Source organism: Bos indicus x Bos taurus, chromosome 7 (genome assembly GCF_003369695.1).
Source record: "Bos indicus x Bos taurus breed Angus x Brahman F1 hybrid chromosome 7, Bos_hybrid_MaternalHap_v2.0, whole genome shotgun sequence".
Classification (NCBI taxonomy): domain Eukaryota; kingdom Metazoa; phylum Chordata; class Mammalia; order Artiodactyla; family Bovidae; genus Bos; species Bos indicus x Bos taurus.
This window is the reverse complement of record NC_040082.1, coordinates 84,799,977-84,815,526: the sequence shown is the minus strand read 5'-3', so window position 1 is coordinate 84,815,526 and position 15,550 is coordinate 84,799,977. Positions and strand designations below refer to the sequence as shown.

At 34.6% G+C, this 15,550-nt stretch overlaps 1 protein-coding gene across 2 annotated transcripts in view; it reads right to left on the bottom strand.

Moving 5' to 3' along the window:
* The window catches only part of SLC12A2 (solute carrier family 12 member 2), a 93,900-nt gene that overhangs the window by 39,245 nt on the left and 39,105 nt on the right, over positions 1-15,550 (bottom strand). For both annotated transcript variants that reach the window (XM_027547032.1, XM_027547033.1), the window contains exons 5-13: positions 14,706-14,845; positions 12,725-12,835; positions 12,039-12,147; positions 9,024-9,151; positions 8,843-8,927; positions 6,807-6,958; positions 2,471-2,578; positions 1,313-1,436; positions 236-337 (exon numbers count right to left, since the gene is read on the bottom strand). In XM_027547032.1, the coding sequence (XP_027402833.1) occupies positions 236-337; positions 1,313-1,436; positions 2,471-2,578; positions 6,807-6,958; positions 8,843-8,927; positions 9,024-9,151; positions 12,039-12,147; positions 12,725-12,835; positions 14,706-14,845 (1,059 nt within the window). The remainder of the gene's footprint in view (positions 1-235; positions 338-1,312; positions 1,437-2,470; positions 2,579-6,806; positions 6,959-8,842; positions 8,928-9,023; positions 9,152-12,038; positions 12,148-12,724; positions 12,836-14,705; positions 14,846-15,550) is intronic.

Below are 15,550 nucleotides of genomic sequence, written 5' to 3'. Positions count from 1 at the left end.
AATTTGAGATTAATGCTATTTTAAATTATTTGAAGCAAGAAACAGACATTGTTTACCAATAAACTGCATGACAGAAGATCTCTGAAGACTCAATTTGACTCAACTATAAAGGCAGAATGAAGCATTAGTGAACTAATTCCACACATGCCATCTTTTAAAATGTATTAAAGTTTTATTTTCTCTAAAATCAAACATTGCCACATTTACGAAACTTTTAAAGAAAATGTAAAATCACCTGGAGATTTTGCAAGTGATGCATGAAATACTGAAAAATTGATCAGTGCATATGATGCAAGGAAGAAGTTAGAGATAATTGGAGCAATAACATTCAATTCAGCTGCAAAAGAAATACGACATATTAGACATTTAACTTTTCAAAACTATGAATCATTTCAAACCTTTAGATAATACATAATACTCCTAAATCCATAACCCAGATTTAATGAACTCTGCTATACATACTTCATATACTTTAAATCATATCCTACGTACACAGTAGAAACCTCCTTTATGACTCTCTCTCTCAAAGTTTAAATATTCTTTCCAGTGACGTTATACTGTTTTCTTACATACATATATGGCTCACAACGATTATGGAGCACTGTTTTGGATGTTTTAAAAGTTACATAAATTACATCATACAATATTATCATTCAGTAATTCAAATTTTTTTACATTCATTATTTTTGAGATTCATCCATATTAACATATGAAAACCAAGTGTATTCACATTTTTACTGCTGAATATTTCACTCAGGTTGTTTCCATTTTTCACTATTATAATTAATGACACTAAAAATATTCTTTTATATAAAAGTTTCTGCAGGGTACAAAGCTCTAAGAACTGGTGGATCATAGGAAACTTTATTAAATATTGCCAACCTGTTCTCAAAAAGTAGCTATACCAGATACATTTTTAAGCATCAGATGAGAAAGTTAGTTTCCATGGTATAATCCAAAGTCCAAACGTTCTTTAAGACCCAATCAGAGGCAAAGGAACCAAAAAGATCAGCAGAGGTTCTACCTTCATGGAAGACACCATAATCCTTTACCCTATGCTACTATCATACTTGTTTTAGGGATAAGAACCTAGGAGCTCCCTTTAGCCTAATAGGGAGTTAGTGAGGGTATGAGTTTGAGCAAATATTTAATGAATGCTATTATCTGCAGTATTTTCTAAACTCTTTTCCTTTGATCAAAAAGAAACTTAGTATAGCAGGCAAAGTAACATTTTATGACTTAATGACTCAATGTTGACAGTTAATACTATAAATGCACCAAAATCTACATCAGCACACATGTATAGACTAACCAATTAAGATGAATCCAAGTGCAATTAAAAATGTTAAGATGTAGCCACGAAGAGGTTCATTATTTTTCCCATAACCTTTAGCAAACATCTGGAAAGCTGGGTAGATGTTGTCCTTACATAGAGCCTAATAAAGAAATGTAAACATTAAAATGGAATACATCAAAATAAGACATACAGATCTGCTTACAGTTACAACAGGTAAATCAGGAAATGAACCCAAGTTTCTAATTCTTGGTCCTCTTTTTTTTCCTCTCATACTGCTTTACCAACAAATTGTAAAGAAGAGTCAAACATTTCCAGTATCAGAAAGGCTGGAGATTTAGAATACACTGTAGTGTTTATCTATTTTACCCCACACCAGGTTGACAGTCTTACACAAATAAAGAGTCAAAGAAGCAGGCATATATATAGAAGTGTGGAAGCTTGAGAAGTATGATAGATGTGTGACCTATTTCAAGAAAACCAAATCAAAATCTAAGACTTAAAGCAAATAAAAATCCTTATATAAAACTTCATCACTTTTCTTAAAACAATACTGAAAATAGTTTTAGGATATATTCTACACCTCTACTGTATTAATTATAACAAGAAATTAAGAACAAAGCTGCAGAATCAATACTTCACTTGTTTTAGTAATAAAAAGTACTTTCTATGCAGTATCAGTTGTTTATTTATTTGATGCTCACTAAAGGGAGATAATGTTTTATTTATCATTATATCCTGAGCACCTAACATAATGTATGGCACATCCTAGACATTCAAATATTCATAAAAATAAAACACTTATTTTGGCATTATGCTAACAGGAACAAGATAAAGTATCTTCTTTTGATTTATGGTATTTTTTATCTTTGGTAAGACATGAAAATTTATGCTAATAGAGCATGTCAAAAAAGCAAAAATTCATTACCACTTCCAGAAAGACAACTCAAAAACTATACCCTGTCAGTGGATAAATGCACAACAGTTTATATAAATATACATATCCACATTCCTGTGCATAAAATTAAATATGCCATTCTTGATATATGTGTTGGCATGTATCATATAAATACACAGGGTTGACAGAAGTAAATCATTTAAAAATATTAAAAATCCCATTTGAAATATATTACCTTGTCTACCTCTATAATAAAATTTGCAATGTGAAATACTCACCTGAAATATTTTGGGTGCACTCACAAGAGATGCTAATGCAGAAGAAAGAGTGGCTGAGAAGATACCTGCAGAAATTAATGGTGCAAAGCCTGACACCATGCTCATTACCTTAAAAAGTGACAATGGAAAAGTCAGTCATACACAATTCAAAAAAATCCACAACACTATACATCTTTACTATTCCTATGAAGAACACTGATAGCAATACTGGGGAGAATACAATAACAAAAGCAATAGTCCACAGCAATAGTGGTTCTTACATGCATTACAAACTTCTGAAAATGATGTATCACCATCCCTTAATTAATGTAGGAAAAGACCTTTTATTTCGTACAACATCAAAGGCAAACACAATGGCAACGAGAAGAGCATGCCAAACTATAAAATATGCATCAGTTTCAACAGGCCAATCTTTGCGTTATTATAAACCGTTTTACACATAAATGTTCCAGATATTATTTCATGCATAAATGTTTCAGTGCGTACCTCTAATGGGTAAGAACTTTAAAAAACTGTAACTACAGTCACTGTCACATCTTAAAAACTGCTTAATTCTTTAACAGCATCAAATACTCAACCGCATCCACAATTCCCAAATTCTTTCTCTTTTCTTGCTTTTTAAAATAGTTCGTTCAAATAAGGATCCACAAAAGGATTACACTTTATATTTGGTGGTTTTGTCTTAAGTCTTTTTCAATCCATAGAGTCATCCTTTCTTTAAATTTTCTTATTTTTATGTTATTTCTCCTAGAGAAACCCTATCTCTGGATTTTGCTGACAATCTCCATGGCCTTGTTTAATCTGTTCCTCTCACCTCTATTTCTAGTCAACTGGTAGGTAGACGTAGCCAGTTAATCAGACGAAGGTGCACAGTAATACTCCAAACTGGTATGAGACACTTCTGTCAGGAAGGTTGTTTCTTTTTTTTTTTTTTTACGTTAAGATAGTAGATTGGTATCATGGTTATGTCTTTTGTTTGTTTTTAAAGAATCCTCATTTTTTTTAAGCTAAAAGTTGAAATATCCAGTCAAAAAGATGTAAGTCTAGGAATTGCCTCTAAGTAATCTGTGAATTGGGGGTCATAAACAAAACACCACTAGCCATGCTTTAATAACTGATGGAGCTAGAAAATGGGTATGTCAGGTACATTAGATTGCTTTTTCTCTCTTTGAACACGTTCAAGCATTTCCCTATAAGGAACTTAAACTTAAAAAAATAGATCACTAACTTAGATGATGAGAAGGCAATAAAATAAACCCCAAACTGAGGAGCATAATGCCAAGTAATTTGCCTGAACCCTTCAAAATGTCAGCATCTTGAAAGGTTAAAAACAAGCAAGCTGTGAACTCCTCTAGGTTAAAGCATTTTAAAATAACACAACTAAAGGCTACGTGTTACAACAGACTGAATCCTGGATCAGGAAAAAATGACCTGGGGCATTATTGGAACAAGTGCGGAACTATGAATATGGAATATATATTTAGACAACAGTATTTCATCAACACTGGGATTACTTGGGTGGGATAATTCAACCACACTTGTAAAGAATGTTCTAAATACTTCAATCTGACTGTCATGTTGTGATGTCTATAATTTATTCTCATTGGTTTGAGAAAAATACTATACCTATAAAGAAAAACAACTAATAAATACAAATGAAGATAAGTAGGTAGGGTAGGCTTTCATAGCACTGTTCCTTGTGTGCCTTTAAAATCTGTCAAAATATAAAGTCAATTTGCAAGAACTGTTTAATGGATTTAGGTACTGTTAATTTGATCTATCCATTATAAATTTTACTAGTAGTGAACGCATCACACTTTGTTTATTAAACAATGGTGAGTCCAAGGTTTCTGAGGACATTAAAATATAGAAATATAATAAGAAACATAAAACTAAATAAAATTGAACATTTAAGGTGACTCAATTATATGTACATATATTTATCGATTATATGCAAAATAGCATGATATAGTGTGCCTTTGTATAGATTTCATGATGGAGTCTCCATTTATATGCTCCTCAGTAATGTTCTATTCACCATTCTTCATTCTCCAAGTGACAAGCAATTAATAATTTGACAGAATTTTCTTTCCATTCTCTTATCACTTCACAAAGTACTTTTAAAAAATTTACTTAAATTAGAAAAGCATATTTACATATACCAAACTCCTATACTTTGATTAAGTCCATACTTTCCATACTTAAGACTTAATAAAGACAACATACTTTTGTAGTTTAAGGCAACAACACAGAAATCTGATTGGCGTTTTCAGTCACTGGGCAGAGACCAACATTTGTGTCTTTCATACACAATATCAATGTCAGAATTGGCCTGAATAATTAGCTGGACATGAATACTTTCTTTCATTCTACGATTTTGCCTAGTCTTGTGACTAGAAAAAAACAAACATCGTTACATAATTGAGTTCAATATTTTTAACCACTGAAAGTGCAGCCCATTGTTTGAAACTAAACAAAAGAAAATATACATAATGCCATTAAAAATTTTCATGTAAACCACACAGATTCTACATAAAATGTCTACATAATATTTCTACATAATGTTCTGAAATACATTAAATCCACAACTATTCTGTTTATTAGGTTTAAGTATTACTAGAAAAACACGAGGAAGCAGAATTTTTATTTTCCACTTTGAATTTGTAGATCTATTCTACAACTTTACCACAAAATATCTTGTTTTAATCTCCTGAATCTATCTATACCTTTGAGTTTTTCTTTCTAGCATCCTGAGAATTATCAAGCAACTCTCAAAATATCCTCCAAATTTTAGTAGTTCCTTTTCATCTTATAAATCTTATCTAAAACTCATAAATTTTACAAAAATAGAATAAATAAAAAGCAGGACTGATAGCCTGCAAATACTTGAGCAGTAGTACTAATCTTTATTGGGGTTTCCTTTGTAGATCAGTTGGCAAAGAATCTGCCTGAATGCAGGAAACTCAGGTTCGATTCCTGGGTCAGGAAGATCCCCTGGAGAAGGAAGTGGCTACCCTACTCCAGTATTCTTGCCTGGAGAGTCCCATGGACAGAGAAGCCTAGCAGGCTACAGTCTATGGCGTCACAAGAGTCAGACATGACTTAGCGACTAAACTACTACTACTACTACTACTACTACTACTACTAATCTTTACAGAGTTCATATGTTTACTAGTTCACAAACTTTTAAGCACGCATTAATAATTTAATTCTGCTGTTCAATGGTGGTTTAACACAGCATCACTATATTAGCCATATTTAATTAAATAAGACTGCTGATACTGATCAATACTTAAAAGGGCATTTATATATAGAGGAATTAGGGAGAAATCTCAAATCAGAAAGCTGAATTCATTTCAGTTAGTACGGATTTAAGTCGGTCAAAAATAAAAACAAAATACTTAGGTGTAAATCTAACAAAAATATACAGGACTGATATTCTGAAAACTACATAATAATGATGAAGGAAGTCAAAGAAGATCTAAATAAAGAGTAGAATATATGTGTTCATGGACTAGAACAGTGTAAAGCTATCAGTTCTCCCCAAATTGATGTACAAGTTTAATGCATTTCCTACCAAAATTCCAGCAAGACTTTTTTGTAGATAAACAGATTATTCTAAAATGTATCTAAAAAAGCAAAAGAACTAAAATAGCTAAAATAATTTTGAAAAAAGAATAAAGCAGGAGGAATCAAGCTCCCTGATTTTAAGACTGACAATCTAATTACAGTACTCAAGAAAGTATCGCATTGTTGGGAGGACAGACACAAAGATCAATGGGACACAACAGAGAAGCCAGAAATAGGCCCAGCACATATGACTATGTGTGAGACGCTTTCTTACTTTCTCAAACAGTATACTATATACAATTACTATTTATTATACCTTATTACAGAAGTGTTGCCCTCTGGGGGCCTTTTGCCCCTGAACAGGCTCAGGTTTCATTCTTTTATATTTTTCTGTTTGCCCAATTATTTACATGGGGCTTCCCAGATGGCACAGTAGTAAAGAATCCACCTATCAATGCAGCAGACCCTGGTTCAATCCCTGGGTGGGGAAGGTCTCCTGGAGGAGGCAATGGCAACCCACTCAAGTATTTCTTGCCTGGAAAATGCCATGGACAGGCGAATGTGGCGGGCTGAAATCCCTGGGGTTGTGTAGAGTTGGACATGCCTGAGCGACTGAGCATGCACTATGAGCTGCATGCCGTCTTCACTGATGTATGAGTATAAAGCAATAGCAAAAACTTTCTGCTATACTCTGAATGGTAGAACTGACAGCAGTTTGACCTCCAGAAGAACACAGAACGCTTGTATAATACAAATTTATGCTCACCTGGAAGTTGTTCATTAGGCCATAGGAACAAGGGTTGGTTTCACAGGATGAAAAATCAAAGTTTAACTTGCAGGCTGCAGAAGTGCAGTTTGTCAGCTCTGTTACAATGGTGTCATTAACGTTCCCAGTAGCGTCCCGAACAACACACGAACCTGAAGCACGAGTGATAATGAGGACAAATCATCAAGCTAACATTTACCTTCACTTCAAAATTATATACACCCACAAAGAAATTTATGGTACTGGCGGTATGTACTTGCTTATAATAGTAATTGAATACAGTGTATTACAATTAAGGAAGCTTTACCTGGAACAGAATGTGGAAAGCATCATGGTCCCCAGTATTGAGTCAGGGAAATGAAACCTTATAAAGTATGTATATGTATATACTTAAAAATCTTGTAATCATCACTGTGAAAATGATATATTAGCAAAATCATTTCCTGTACTACTTGATTAAAATGTCCTAAAGCAAATACAGGAACACTATGTTGAAAGAGTTCCAAACGGCAGAAACAGTTTCACATACTCTGAATACTTCATATTTAAAATGTGCCAAAGATCAGACTTGAGGTAACATCAATCTTCTGTGAGGAAAAGTAATTTAAACATGAATGAATTATATAATTCTATTTAAACCTTTGTATCAACTAAGTCCACCCTGATAATACGAAAATATAAGGTGGGAGGAGTCGGGGAGGGATAGTCTGGGACTCTGGGGTAAGCAGATGTAAGCTATTACACACAGAATGAATAAAAAAACGAAGTCTACTATATAGCACAGGGAACTATATTCAATATCCTAGTAAAACTATAATGGAAAAGATTAGTAAAAATAATGTACATCCATATATAACTGAGTCACTTTGCTGTAAAGCAAGAATTAACACAACATTGTAAATCAACTCTACTGCAATAAAAAATAAATGAAAAAATTAAAAAAAGAAAACATACAGTATGAGATTTGCAGCAGACTGAATAATCAAATACTATGAAAAATATATATTCTATAGTTAATGAATTTGGAGTTTGTGATTCTTTTGATTAGTACTAGACTATGACTCATTCTTCTAGTATGCTTAAAATTTTTAACTGTAAAACCTGAATTTTAGAATTTAGACATTAAATATAGTGCTTGTACTTTAGGAATATGATTTCTGAATAAAGTATTTAATTTCATGAATGTACAATAAATTCAAGACAAGACAGCATCTATAGTCACTGTATGCAAATTATATATAAAATCAGTAGTTATTAAATTTTTTTCTAGACTAGAATGTTTCAGTTAAAGAACCTATCTTAGACTTTCAAAATTATTTACTTACTTACTTATAAATAAAAACACCAAAACCCTCTTTGTCATGAGGCAGTGCTATTATCTTATTTTTGGCAGCAAAACTGGCTTCCTCACACATAAAAGATTTAGAGACTGACTGACCTCTTAAGTTCTTTCTTCAAGTACTATAATATGATTCCATCAATGTATTAAAATAGCTTAAAATCATTTTCATTAATTTAGTAATACTTTTCATTCAATGTAGTATCTCCTATTAATTGAAATCAAATTTTTATGGTAAAAAATGTCAGGTTCTGCATAATGGCCTTGAAACAATCTTAATAGAGTAAGATTATATAAAAATATAAAAAATAATCATCATACACAAAAATATGCTAAAATTTGTGAAGATCAGAAAGTAAAATTCATTTACTTCTACACATGAATTATATTTTCTGTAAATATGTCTCAGTGAAATTTAAGAATCTGCAGATGAGACTTCACATACTTTCTAACTTACTATATAATTAAATAAAAATCCCAGACAAGAAACAATAGAGGATTTGGTGGCTTAGACAACATGTATTAAGTCACCACTAGTTTACTTAAGTACTTTTGAAGTAAAATACAAAACTCCATGTCTTTTTATTGAAATAGTTCTTAATTTAAAAGTTAGAAATATAATATCATGAAAATGAATACTTATAGTATATACATCATTAAATGACTGAGACACATAGAGAAATGTAAGGTTATTTACCTACAGATACTGCAATTCCTATGTAAACCAGCGTAGTGATTAAAATGGCTAAGAGTGTTCCTTTGGGTATGGCTGACTGAGGATCCTAGAAGACAAAAACATTTTTTAAAGTCTACTGTTAAAAATAAATATATGTATATCACTTTTATATGAAATCAGTAAAGTACTTTATAATACTTACTGCAAGATCACCTGAGATATTTGCTCCAGCCAGAATGCCAGTTGCAGCAGGAAAAAAGATGGCAAATACAGAAAAAAAGGTCTCTTCTTCTCGAAAATCTGGCCCAAAGTTCTCACTAAATATTTCATCTATAGAGAATAAAAGATTTTTGGCAATTAATGGATAGCAGATTAGGCCATAAAATTTCAGGTTAAGAGTAAGTGGTGATCTATGATCCCTAACATTTCTTCAGTTCCAGTAACTGGTAAATTCTTGAATATTTTCAAATTCAAGTATTGGTGTTCCTCTTTTCTTGTATGAGGGAAACAGTTTACAGCCAAAATGGTGGTGTGATCTGGTTCATGCACTGTTTTTTTGTATACCTTACTAATTATGTTTGAAATACCTCTAACTTGATTCTTAAGACAGGCCAAGAGGTCAAAGAAACAAGAAAGCAGATAGAAGAACAAAAAGGACATCACAGTAACCTGGAACTGTTTTTTTCCCTTACATGCAACTTATCTGTACTGTCTTCTCTACTTCTTAGGGGTGAACTGTTTGAATTTTGAGGCTATCCATCAGGCATCTAGACAATTTTTAGCTAAGACAAACTAGGTAAAGGTCCTTTCCATTTCAATAATAATGAAAGTGTCAACTAGTTCCTACTATTTCCATCTATTCTAATAGGTCCTCAAATTGAAACAAACAATAAACTGTCATCCATCCATCCATTCATCCATCCATCCCGTATCTGAGTATACACCATGTGCCAACAGTGGAGCCATCTGGTATCTCAAGGTACTGAGGAAGTCCAGTAGCAACAAGCTACCTTCATGGAACTTAAAAGTATCAATAGTAGTAGTAGTTGTAGTTTAGTCACTAATTGTGTCCAACTCTTGCGACCCCATAGCCTGCCATGAATCTGTCCATGGGATTCTCCAGGCAAGAATACTGGAGTGGGTTGCCATTTCCTTCTCCAGGGGATCTTTCTGACCCAGGAATCGAACCCAAGTCTCCTGCATCGCAGGTAGATTCTTTACCAACTGAGCTACAAGGGAAGCCCTCGTAGTATCAATAGGGAGCTACCAAATAAGTAAAAAAAAAAACAAAAAGCCACTGCTGCTACTGCTGCTGCTAAGTCGCTTCAGTTGTGTCCGACTCTGTGCGACCCCATTGACGGCCTCCCACCAGGCTCCCCCATCCCTGGGATTCTCCAGGCAAGAACACTGGAGTGGGTTGCCATTTCCTTCTCCAATGCATGAAAGTGAAAGTGAAGTCGCTCAGTCGTGTCTGAGTCTTAGCGACCCCATGGACTGCAGCCTACCAGGCTCCTCCATCCATGGGATTTTCCAGGCAAGAGTACTGAAGTGGGGTGCCATTGCCTTCTCCAAAGGCAGTAAAAGTACTCAATGGAAACAGGGTGTTGTGACAAATAATCAGAGAGAGATGATCTAATTCAATGTGTTTATTACACAAAGCTAAAGTGATGCAACTAAGGAGTTAACACTTAAGTTGAGGCTTTACGGAGCAGGAATCAGCCATGTGATGTTCCAGGGAAAGAGTACACCAGGAATAACCGGCAACATATAGAAAGGCCCTGAGGCAGGAAGAAGGTTTAGCTCTTTTGAAGAACTGAAAGAAGGCAAAGCTCTCACAGTACAGGGGAGATGAAATGAAATGGAAGATATCAGCAGGGGTGAGATCATGCAAAATTTTATTTTATAAGAGTTTAGATTTTGTCCTCAATATAATGAAAAGCCAAGGTGGGCACAGAGTCATGGAAATGACATGCTATGATCAATGCTTACGTGGATGCTGCAGAGACAATGGACTGAAGAATCAGCATCTGATGCAGGGAACCAATTAGAAGGTTACTGTAGTGGTTCAATTTAGTGATAGGAGAATAATGTACTGATGAGGGAAGGATTAGAAAAACAGCAAGTAGAAAACACTGAGATCCTGATTTCTTTCATGTATCAGGATGGAGAAGTTCAAGAAGGGTTAGTTAGGAGGGACATCAAATAAGCAGTTGAATATATACTTATATCTGGAGTTTGAAGGAGAGACCAAGGAATAGAAACATGTCAGTCTCTTGAAAGCATTTTGAGCCATGAGAACAGATATTGCCAAAGGAAAGAATACAGTTAGAAGGCCCAGGACAACACTGTACGACTCGACATTTAGAGGAAGAGAGAAGAGAAGGGGTAACAGGAGTAAAAGACATAGCGACCAAAGAATTAGGTAGGAAAGAACTCACTAGAAAACAGTGTCTGACACCAAAGGAGAATGGGACAGCTAAACAGAATGTTGCTGAGAGTCAGGAGACTAAAAAAACAAGGAGTTTTTGTCAATTTAACACAGGCAGATCCTTTACTCTAAGGGAAAAGCAACTCTGATGCTATTGCAACTCTTCTTTCTGGCTTTCATTCTGCCTTGAAGAGACAGGTTCAGAACGGCAGCTCAGTGGAGGGAGTGGGGCGGAGATACAGAAAGACACTTTATAAAATAATAAATGACATGGAAATGATACCTGTAGTGAAAGTTAAGAGGCAGAATGAAAAGGGTTATGGAAGATGAAAACTGGAAAATTCTCACACAATTAATAATGTAAACTGTAGAATTACATCAAGAAACTATTTCTAGTTGCTTTCACAGTCTCAGGCACTTTTAGACTATTATGTTTAAATACAACTGAAAGATTGGAAAAGCAACATTAGAACAGAAGCTACAATTTCAGTAACAAATTCCCCAAATGAGAACAAAAGCACTTTTCCTCGGTAGCACTGATTTCTCTATGTTTTATCACTTTTCATTTTGCTAATGATGAAAAATGAAAGATATAAATACAAGTGATTTTTTTTTACTCCAATTATACAATAAACATAAAGAAACCAAACTAAACTGGACTGTGAATTAGTGTTAGTCATTACACCAAATTCAATTACATTGCAAAATATGAAAAATGTACTAAATTTATTTAACACTAGAATGCTATAATGTGCACCTTAAAAAAAAAAAAAATTCTTTCTTACTTACACTTATAACCAAAGAAACCTTTGGGCTTCTTGCTCTCCAATGGGATAAATGTTCCTATGACGAAATCAGCTATAGCAAGTAGTAGAATCACCAAAAGAACAATCTGAGCCTGAAATTTTAAACGTTAAAAATCAAAATCAAACATATTATGTCAATACACCAATTCAGTGCCACTGGAATATAACTCCAGTTAAGGGAAAAGATTTCTGTCTTGTTTTCCCAGAGCCTCACAGAGTGCTAAGTACAAAGCAGGTACTTAATAAATTTTTGTTAAAGGAACAATCTCAGAATATTCAATACACTGGGGGAAAATGGAGAGCAAAAGTAGGGTCACGCCAACTATTTCCAAAGTGAGTTAAAGATGTGCGTGTTAGATGCACTAACACCACAAATGTTAAAATACAGAAAAAAATTATAGTACTGATATTACCTTTAGTAACTCCCTCTGACATACCCCATAATTCATTTTTTCTTACATACTCTTTGATTACCTCTTTAAATGACTATTATTTCCAAATACTCCCCACCTTGCCAAACAGAAATGACCTTATTTGTCTTTGAAAATGGCCACTTAGGAACCTTCAAAATCTAAAGGTATTACCACACCTTAGAACATACCTAAAACATAAGCTCTAAAAGTTTGTACACTCACCATTTACAGAGGTCCCAATGATACCATTACTTACTTTTGCCTCCCACTCCATTCCGGCTACTGAGATACCCAAAAGGATCACCACTGTAATGGCTCCAATAATTCGGATATCATTGATTTCATCTATCATAAGTATGGAATGTTCCTACAAAAAGAAAATAATAGAATGAAGAATATTATTTACTTCAGCCTAATTCTTCCATTCTTTTTGAAACATTTTAGAGATACCACAGTTCTTCACAGATAGAAGTTGAATAAATTCCTATTTAAGGAATGAATAGGGAGATCTAGCAAAAAAAGAATGAATTACTGTTTACTATTAAGATGTCACTCAAACATCTGAAGACATCAAAAATATGATCAAATATTAATACTGCTATATTTATAAAGACTCAAATTTTAAAAATGGATTGCTAACAAGCAAAAAAAAATTATAATATGACTATGTGTATGTACATTAGTCGCTCAGTTGTGTCCGACTCTTTGCGACCCCACGGACTGTAGTCCACCAGGCTTCTCTGTCCATGGAATTCTCCAGGCAAGAATACTGGAGTGGATTGCCATTCCCTTCTCCAGAGGAACTTCCCAACCCAGGAATCGAACCCTGGTTTCCTGCATGGCAGGCAGACTCTTTACCGTTTGAGCTACAGGGAAGTCCTATAATAATAATATGACTAAGTAGTATTAATAGGATTTTTTTTAAGTTACAAAGCAGAAATATATTTTGTATTCATTGTGGTTAGTGAATTCAGCTTTCAACAGTCTCTTCCATTGCATAAGGAAAAGAGATGAACACACTTTCATGCAGCTGTCCAAAGTGACACTGTTCCATTCTAAGAACAAAATTATTTGTGGCTCAAATAATGACATTAAAAAACATATACTAAATTAAACAATGAAAGACTATGAATTCTTAATGATTATACTGTTTGCTTACTTCCTTTTCTCTGTCCCTTTGGCCTAGGCAGCTAAGGTCCATGCCAATGCAAGTATCAGTCCTTTTCAGATGTTACACTTCCTAATATACCATACACTACAACCTAACATGAACAACTACAGGTGTCATTCAAGATTCTTCTCAGTTAATAAAACTGAATCCTATCTACTGCTTTAACTACACGCATACTAGTTACTCTTTTCAACTAAGTTCTCTTCTCAACTCCAGGGCAGTATCATCAACCACTTCCTGGCCAGCTTGACTTACATATACCAAATCAGACATCCCAAACTGACATGTTCTGTGTTCTCTATCTCATGGTAAATGGCATTACCATCCATCTAAATCAGTCCTCCTTTCTTGCTCTCTAATTTCCCACATCCCATCAATCAACCCTATTTACTCAACTGATTAAAAACCACTCATCACTGATTCAATATTCACCAACATCTCTTCTCCCAGGATAGCTACAAGCTTTTAAATTGTCTCCATGTCCAATGGTGATCCCTCACAATTCTCTACAGTAATCACATATTTCTTGAGGCACCTAATCTGATCATCATGGATCTCAACTCCAGTTAAGATACAATCCAGGTTTAACAGCAAACAAGACCCTTCCTGACTTGATCCTTTCTTTCTTCCCTCTTATCTTAAACCTCGTGCCACTTTGGGCTTCAGCCATACTGAAATATTGCCAGTTCTGTGTTGTTGTTTTTTTAATAACACACCATACTCTACCCCTTCTAGGTCTTTCTTTTCTTTTCTTTCCTATTTCCCTCATACCATATCTCACCTCTCCTACCTGGGTGCTAATGTCTTGACTCCCTTCCTCTGAAAATGCTGTCTTGACACTTCTCTGCCACCCTACTCCTGGATGGTAAATTAAGTGATCCTCCTAGTTTGTCAAGACCTCCTGCAGTTACCCACTTCTGACATGTGTTGGTCTATCTCCCACACTAAACTTCTTGAAGGACGAGTTTTATGTTCCTTGCTGCTTTCCTGGCATCTTACATGGTGAATGGCACGTAAATCCTCAGTAAAGATCCAGGAAATGAATGACTGGAAAAAGGTGAATTACCTTAAGCAACTCCACCACAGTTTCTGCAAATCCAACCACATACATAGCAACTGCAACGGCATTGGCAAAAGCGAAGATCAGGCCAATTGCACCACCAAATTCTGGCCCTAGACTTCTAGATATTAAATAATATGCTCCTCCTAAAGAAAAGAAACAAACACAAGTACTAATGTTAGAATTTTAAATGTCAAAGAATCCTTTCAATTACACAAGAGTTCACAAACACACGCCACCAGTGAACATAGCAGTTAAAGTAATAGGCAAGTGGGTGAGCATATTTTTAGGAAGAAACATCCAGAAAGAATTCTTTACAACCCACTTCATTCATAACAGTTCTGAACATCCAGAAAACTTTTCTCACATTAAATATAAAAATCATCCTGCTATTTAAATCCCTTCTTTCTTTTTCTAAAGCTTAGATTAAAATGGCAACAGCCTCCTCCTCATATTCAGAGACATCATTTCCCAATGATTTTCTAAGGAATATGTTAATCTTAAATAACACTTAAAATGATAATTGACACGATTTCAGTTACTTAGTGTGGTAATTTGCTGAATGTGAATACTAAAGAAAAATGAAGGTATCACAAGAAACTTAATGAACAGCACATACTGACATCCTGAAGAGACATAGTTTTATTACATGAGTGAGTGAAAGTCACTCAGTCATGTCCCACTCTTTGCAACCCCATGTACTATACAGTCCATGGAATTCTCCACGCCAGAATACTGGAGTGGGTAGCCTTTCCCTTCTTCAAGGGATCTTCCCAACCCAGGAATTGAACCCAGGTCTCCCACATTGCAAGTGGATTCTTTACCAGCTGAGCCACAAGGGAAGCCCAGTT